Below are 8441 nucleotides of genomic sequence, written 5' to 3' on the forward strand. Positions count from 1 at the left end.
TCCCACTTTTTGGGGTGGGAAATACCTGGAGATTTTTGGGATGGAGATGGCGGGGTTTGGGAAGAGGAAGGAACTCAGCGGGATATAACGCCATAGAATTCATCCTTCAAAGCTGCCATTTTCTCCAGGGGAACTGATCTTGGTCGTCTGGAGTCTCCAGAGTGGAGATCAAATATACAAGCAGCAGATCTCCAGGTGCCACCTGGAGGTTGGCAAGCCTCAGCCAATTCTTGATTACATGAATTTCTAGCATTGCTATAACAAACAAGACTACCGGGCCCTTCTCTCCCGGAACCATCCTCCCCAGTAGGCATGAAAGCACAGGGAGAAAAATTACTTCTTCCCTCAGAAACGACAAACTCAATTCTCACAAACTGCGCGCGCATCGTCAGCCTTTCTGACCTTCCGCGCGTGCGCACACTCTTCTTTCACGGGCGCTCTCAGTCTCAGTCCGAAGCCTCTCTGTAAAACGCTACGCCTTCCCTTACGTCCCGCCTCCTCCAGTAATCAATCATCGACGAGAGAGGGGGTGGAGCTATGCGGGACTCTCTGGCTCGTCGCATCGCTTCCTCTATTCCTTCCCACCTTCAGGGTTTGCTTCGCCGGTCTTTCTCTCGCCTCATAACTTTTTGATTTATTTTTTTGGCGCCCGCCCGCCTGCCTCTGGATTTTTGCGTTTGGACGGCGGGGAGGGAGGACAACGATGGGGGACCAGAAGGAGAACGTCCCACAACCGCCAGCGCCAGAAAGGGAAGAAAAAACGGCGGTCCGCACTTCGAACCCGACGGTAAGCCTTGCCGGGAACCATCTTCCCTCCCTTTCTCCTCGTGCCCTCCCATCCCGTAAAATCCTTTCGCGGGTAAAGCCACTGCAGTGGTAAAGCCCGCCGGTTGTGGCGCCCTGTTTGTGCCACGTGACCTCGCAGGAGCCGTTGGGCGGCAACTGCCAGTTCGAGAGGGGCGGGGTCTAAGAGCGCGCGCTTTTCGTTTTCGACACCCTCGCGCTGCGTGTTTCCTTCAGCGGACAGCGTAACGTGTGAGCTCACGCGCGATTGTGACTCCGGCTGTGTTGGGTGTGGTGGCGGTGAAAATTTACTTAAATAGACTTTACTAGTCTGTATTATCATGTCAGCTCGCCGCTTCCGCGTTGCCATGAGCTGGGGCGGCAGCAGGACCGCCTAAACACGTCTGCGTGACTGACGTTTCCAGAGGGGTGGCCAAGTTGACTTGTGTAACCCGCCCTGAGCCCGCTTGCGTAGAGGGCGGGATATAAATCAAACAAAGTAAATAATGAAAGTTGGCCTGTTTAATAATTCAGCGAGGCTTCTAATGTGCACAGGATTAGGCTGCGTATGTTATAAATGAAGCCTGGTTTCTTAGGTTCAAAGGACTTATTTACCCAGAGAATCAATTTCAAGCAAAGAACAGCCATCAAATCATACATGGCAAGCTTTAAAAAAAAAATAATACAGTGTCTTGTTTTATGTGTCATAAAATACAACAGGTTTCTAGATCCAAAAGTAATAAAAACGCATAACGCTTTATTAATTTGTTTGCAAAATTGGTATGTTGCATTTCTGCCCTGTGGCAACCTTGCCAATATGTGTGGACAAATTCTTAAATCTTGGATTCCTAATCATAGAAGTGGTTTCCTGATGTTATGCTTAGAATGTCAAAGTCTGTCATGGAAGCTTTTGGGCCAGTCTACCTCACAGGGTTGTTTGAAGATAAAATTGGGGGGGGGGCTATTATAAGCCACTTTGAGCCCTTGTTGTTGGGGGAGCATGTGGGGGTATATCTGAAGTAAATATATTTTACTGATCTAGAACTTTTCTGCATTCTCACTTTACTCGTCCTTAAATTGTTGTTATTTTATTTATATCCTGTCCTTTCCTGCAAGTGGGCTCAGGGTGGGTCACAACATGTCAGTTCATACATAGAATGCATAGAATTAAAACATTAAAAACAATAATAACCCAAATTCACAATTAACAATACATTTACTAACTAGATTCAAGATGGCAGCTATTCTGGGACTTCAGGTGCCTCCTGAGGAAGCTAGTTAGATGGTCATACATTGTTTCCTGTTGCCTGGTAAAGCTTTGTTGATCTCCTAAGTAGAGTTGGTCAGAAAGGGCACTATTGTACTGCAACAGTAAAGACCACATGGCCATTGAGAGCATGAATGTGTACTAAAGATAGTTTATTGACAGCTCTAGTAAGGAGAAGTGGGTAAGACTGAGCAAAAATCCAAACCATCGAATAGTCCTTTAATGAGACAGTGCAGTCCAACAATACTGGTCAATATGAGTATATGTTCTGAATACTTGGGAGATGTAAATTGCATATTCTGGTAATATCTTTTGTATAATATAATACATTAATATTAAATATACAGCCCTAAATGACACCAGCAGTCACTGCATGTTTAAGACCTGAAGCAAAACCTATGGGACATTTGTTCCGTCAGCGGTGGCCATTTGGCAGACAGATATGGCCATGTTAACTGGACCGTGCACCAAATTTTAATCTGGGCGTGGTCAAAAACTGTCCCATAATTTCAGTTGTAACAGTTTCAAAACTTTCATGAGAGCTGAATGTGTGTGGGTGAGAAAGATCCCCTATTTTGATGCTGAATCTCTGACCACCATATCGTTTTCTCGGCCACTGCCTGTCATGTTCATTTGTTTATAGACCAGTAAGCCAGCAGGCTGAAGTATTATTTTGATATTTGTGGGGGACAGCAATGAGGATGTTGATCTTAAATAATCTGATCTCATCATATGGCCTGTCTTCCAGGGCAAGCATCACTGTAGGTTTGATGGTCAAGAAGATAATAAAAAGAAATCCACAACCAGTTCAAGTTCAAGTGACTTCAGTGATCCAGTATACAAAGAAATTTCTTTGACAAATGGCTTTATCAATAGAATGAGTAGAGATGAACTTCGAGCTACACTTGCTGAATTCAAGCTGGACACCAGGTAATCATTTGCTGGGAGACTGTCTTCTCTAAGGTCGAAAGATTGTTTGTGACTTGTGTGTATAAAGTACATAGAGGCCCTGACATGGATGGCCCAGACTGGTCCACTCTCATCAGATCTCAGAAGCTAAGCAGGGTCAACCAGGGTGCAGAGGCAGGCAATGCCAAGCCACCTCTGTTCGTATCCTATCTGGAAAATCTTGTAGGGTGTCCATAAGTTAGCTGTGACTTGGTGGCAAATTACACATACATATACAGATCTGTTGTGAGTTCCTATTCCAAGGGGTCTTCACAGTCTGAAGAAGGAAAATATAGGGAGAGGACATGAAGAGAAAGTTTGTGATATGAAAGCAGTTAGTTTAATATGAACAGAATGACATTAGCTATGGACAAGGAAACACTGGAGACAACCAGTTAGAACAAGCCGAATTCCATATCTGTTGACATTTTTTTTTTAATTCCTTCATATATCTGTAACTTCAGGGTTGCACTATAAAGCAGTAAGTACAAATACATTCTAAAATTCTGTAGTATGAGTTGCAGGGAAGAGGAGTCTCTTCAGAGTGCCTGAAGCACTTTAATATCAGAAGGGGATTACCAATGAAGAAGTGCAGCTGGTAAGATACTTAAATGGGTTGTTCAGATGAAATATTAAGCAGTGAGTTTCATCAGAAAATGTGAAGTGGAACTGGACAGTCTGAATCCAAGTGCGTTATTCAGATAGGTTTTATTTCCCCCTTTGTAAAATGGGAGCGACAGTGCCTCGCCTAGGAGGAGAACTGTACTAGAAAACCAGGGTGGTGTAAAGGCTAGTGTCAGACTAGGATCTGGAAGACCCAGGTTCAGATCTCTATTCTTCTGTGTAGCCTACTGGTTGGGTCACTCTCCCTCTCTATAGCCGCAGGTATAGATGACTTTAAAGATTAACTCATGGAGGATAGGTCCATCAATGGCTTCTAGCCATGGTGACTAAAGGGAACTTCTATGTTCAGAGGCTGTGAGCCTCTGAATTCCAGTGCCAGGAGGCAACTCTGGGGGGAGGCCATGGCCTCTAGGCCCTGGGTCTTTTTTTGGCCTTCTAGGGCAACTGGTTAACCTGTATGAGAGAGGGTGCTGGACTAGATGATCCAGCAAGGCTCTCCTTATGTGAGGATAAATTGGAAGAGAAAAACCATGAATGCTGCTCTGAATGTCCTTGGAGGAAGTGTAGGATAAAAATGTTGTTTAAAAATAAGGCTTTTAAGTAGGCAAAAGTAAAGATTATGGAGTCCTTTGCAAAATCAATGTGTTATATAAATGATGCTGTTAAGGGCTAATAGTGTTTATGTAGCTGGTATTTCTGTTCTGTCGTTTTGTTTTGGGAGGGGACTTTAGTGCTCATTGCCAACTCTTTGCTGCTTTCAGGAAGAAAAAGAGAGTTCCCATCAACAGGAACTGTTATTTGAATTGTGTGGTGGTGTTGATTTTAGTTGGAAGGTACTTTTGGGAGACGTGACTGTAAATGGAACATGAATCTGATAGATTCAGGTGGGATAGCAGTGTTGGTCTGAAGCAGCAGAACAAAGCTTGAGTCCAGTGGCCCCTTTAAGACCAACAAAATTTTATTCACGGTATAAACTTTTGTGTACTTATACCATGAATAAAACTTCATTGGTCTCAAATGTACCACTAGACTCAAAACTTTGTTATGAATGTGATAGATTAGCAATAAAGGGTTATGTGGTTTTGTTTTGCTTTGGCAGGGGAGTGAAAGATGTCTTGAAGAAGAGGCTGAAAAACTACTATAAGAAAGAGAAGTTGATGCACAAACAGCCCGCTGATGCAGAGGATTACTACGATTACATCTGTGTTATTGACTTTGAAGCAACCTGTGAGGAAGGCAATCAGTCTGAATTTACACATGAGATCATAGAATTCCCTATTGTCTTATTAAATACTCGGACTTTAGAAATAGTAAGTGGCTCTGTCTTTCCAAGAAGTGACCTCTGCTTTAAATATAACACAAGAAACAAAATGGGTACAGGGAGGTATATCCTCTTCAGATATTTAGAGTGTTTTTCTTATTTGTTAAATACTCGGACTTTAGAGCCGCTGAGTGGCTCTGTCTTTCCAAGAAGTGACCTCTGCTTTAAATATAACACAAGAAACAAAATGGGTACAGGGAGGTATATCCTCTTCAGATATTTAGAGTGTTTTTCTTATTTGTTAATGTGGGCTTATTATTCAGCTTAAAGCGACTTTTGCAAGCCAGCCAACTGTGTTTCTGTCGTAAAAGCAGGGCTGCTTTTCATTTTAGGGGAAAAGAAAACGCTTCTGGGGTTTTGTTCACTTCTGAGGATCTAAAGAATTACACCCCTGCTTATTTTATTTATTTATTTATTTATTCAATTTATAGCCCGCCCTCCCCGCTGAAGCGGGCTCAGAGCGGCTTACAGTCAGGCACCAGCCAACACATAAAACATTTAAAACCATTTAAAACATTCTACAAAAATACAATATAAAGTGCTCCAGATGTTCCAGATGCTTGCACACTATTGTACAGAATGACTATAAGAATCTCAGTCTCGAAAAGCATTTATGCTTCATCATGACGATAGGACAATATTACGATTTTATGTTTGAAGTCCTGTTTAGATATCAGTATTTTTTTCTGATTGGATGGCTGTTTGTTTACATTCTTTACTATACAAAAATGCTATCACAAGCACAGATATTATTTGTTTCTCTGGGTTGCTGCCAAATCATGTCGTTTTAACTTTGTCTTGTAGGAGGACACATTTCAACGATATGTGAAACCAGAGATTAATCCTCAGCTTTCAGATTTCTGCATTAATTTGACAGGAATCTCTCAGGTAATTTCCTCCATGACGGTCCAGAGTCACAAGTGCAGTTATAACAGACTGAGGCTAACAAATTTAATTAAGCTTTCTAAAGACTCTTGCTCCTGCTGGTATTGCTTCATTTTCAGTTCTAGTGTTCAGTATAATCCATTCTCCAAGGTAACATGACTTGTTTTTGGTGCCAGGAATTCTGCAAAGTAGAAGGTAGAAGTAAACAGCAGTATTGTTGCTGGTATCCTAATTATTTGGGTGATATAAACATGCCATTGATCTTCATTTTTATGCTGCTCAGGAGCAAATGAACATGTTATGTAGATATCAGTCTATTGTAGCATGGGAAGCTGCTGTCAAAATAGTTCATCTTCAGTGCATGCAATAAGAAACTCGTAGAACCTTTGGTGTGTGTTGCTACCTTTGTTTCTAGACAAACTTTTCAGCAAATAGACCCAGATGATCTCACCTCTCATCATTTATCATTCAGTCTTTCTTTACGTCAACTTTTAGTATGCAATATTTGTGTTTAGCCGCTGATATTTTATATTTCCAGGACCTTGTAGACAAAGCAGATGAATTCCCTGTGGTTCTCCAACAAGCTGTCGATTGGATGAAACAGAAGGAACTGGGAAGCACATACAGTTATTCCATATTGACTGATGGGTCAGTAAAGAGTTATGCATGTGTACTTACTCTCAAAAGAGACAGACTTTGCACCCTGACCTGGATGGCCCAGGCAAGTCCGAGCTCATCAGATCTCAGAAGCTAAGCAGGGAGTGCTTGGAAGGGAGACCTCCAAGGAATACCAGGGTTGGGATACAGAGGCAGGCAGTAGTAAACACCTCTCTGACATGTCCCACTAGGGGTTGCCAGAAGTCAACCATGACTGCCAGGCATACACACACAAACAAAATACCAGGAGAGAGAGAGAGAGATTTTGCCAAAATTAAGCTACCTTAAAGGTATCACAAACAGTTTAAAAAATGTTAAGGTAGGAACCAAAGCTTTTCCTGTAGTTTTGAACTGATTAGGATGTGATTAATAGTTAAATTCCCAGACACTCCCACTTTTCACCTGCGTACTACCTGACCAAAACAATGTTGTGCCTGCAGTAAGGCGAATGGCATGTCTGGGAGCACTGAGAGAAGTAATCTTCTGAAGAGAGTGCATTAACACTTAACCTTTTGCACTCAGATCCCTACAGCCAGCAGAACTCAGTAGGGCCCCGTGTAGTTATGTAAAACATCTCAGTCTTTTTCTGCCTCACCCATATTTACAGCAGAATGGCAACTTCAGGTACTCTTCATAGCAATATTTCCTTTTTCACCCCAATTATGTATGTCTTTTCTTCTTTAAGATCTTGGGATATGAGCAAATTTTTGAATATCCAGTGTCGGGTTAGCCGTCTTCGATACCCTTCTTTTGCGAAGAAGTGGATCAATATTCGCAAAGCCTATGGGAACTATTACAAGGTCTGTGCTCGAGTCTCTTAACTTTATCCAGAAAATTCACTGTAGTGGTAAAATGAAAGCCTGGCAGATGATTTTTCTGTATGAGGACAGTGCAAGGATACTAACTATATGTTGGGACTAGTGACCATTTCTTTAAGGCCTCTTGTGCTGCTGGCTTCCAGTGAAATTGGTTGGGCATGCGAGGTATAATGCACTTCTGAAATTCAGAACCTCATGTTTTGTTTTTTGCTTAAAACAGAGATTTATGGGGCAAGTAACAGAGTTAGGCATGTAACTTAACCGGGGTGAGTGGGTGGTGGGTGGGTTTAGCACTACAACCTGTACGTGATGGCGTAACGTTTGCATTTGAATGTTTTCCCAGTATTAGGATCTGTTGGATAATTAGTAGAGCAGCAGAATGAAAGCGGAGCAGATGCATGTCTATTTAGCTTACAAGAAAATTTTACTGGAAAATAAGGGGAGGGTTACATGGAAGAAAAATAACAACATCCTAACTAGCATTTTAAGTCTAACTCCATCTTGTTTGTTTCTTTGCTCAAACTCATGTGGTGGTGAGCCCCACCTTGGTACACATGACAAACAGCATGTACCATACCCTAATATATTGATCAGCCAATAGTCACTCTTAAGACAGCGTCATTAGGAATAATACCTCCTCTTCTCTGGCGGGAAAGTTCTACACGACAGCTAATTGGTTCCAAGCTAACCAGCTAACGTTAGCATACATAAACAACAGTTAACTGTTTCGTGACTGAAGCATGACAGTTGCAAAACCCAACAGGATCACTGTTCATAGCTCTGTCTGATCCTCCAAAGGGTAACACAGATATGCCCCTATATGTTAATGTGCATGCTGCTTTTGGTCCTCTCTCTGCCCTTCTGAGGTGACTCACAACAGTTATAAAAATAGTTTAAAATATTTGAAAATTACAAATGCAAAGGACAGAATAAAAACTCACCAGCCTGTCTCTCTAGCTGCCTATTCTGGAGACTTTAAAAAAGTGAATGCCCTTTGGGACTCTGTAGCTAAAATCATGAGGTAAATCTCTATAACTTGGCCTGAATTTAACTTCATAATTCATGCAGCATCTTAAATTTATCTCCTAAGTTAATACAGTGATTGCCAAGTGTTTTCTGTGCTGTCCCCTCAAAATTC

General features: G+C 42.0%; 1 protein-coding gene across 2 annotated transcripts in view; it reads left to right on the forward strand.

Annotated features, from left to right (window-relative positions):
- The first annotated feature begins 464 nt into the window (after positions 1-464).
- ERI1 (exoribonuclease 1) overlaps positions 465-8441 on the forward strand; it is a 15283-nt gene continuing 7306 nt past the window's right edge. For both annotated transcript variants that reach the window (XR_001482926.1, XM_015425701.1), the window contains exons 1-6: positions 465-787; positions 2799-2980; positions 4722-4932; positions 5748-5831; positions 6367-6476; positions 7171-7285. Coding sequence is in view for 1 of the 2 variants with exons in the window: in XM_015425701.1 (XP_015281187.1) it covers positions 704-787; positions 2799-2980; positions 4722-4932; positions 5748-5831; positions 6367-6476; positions 7171-7285 (786 nt within the window). In the remaining variant the exon portion in view is untranslated. The remainder of the gene's footprint in view (positions 788-2798; positions 2981-4721; positions 4933-5747; positions 5832-6366; positions 6477-7170; positions 7286-8441) is intronic.

Source organism: Gekko japonicus, unplaced genomic scaffold (genome assembly GCF_001447785.1).
Source record: "Gekko japonicus isolate JY-2015 unplaced genomic scaffold, Gekko_japonicus_V1.1 scaffold1416, whole genome shotgun sequence".
Lineage (NCBI taxonomy): Eukaryota > Metazoa > Chordata > Lepidosauria > Squamata > Gekkonidae > Gekko > Gekko japonicus.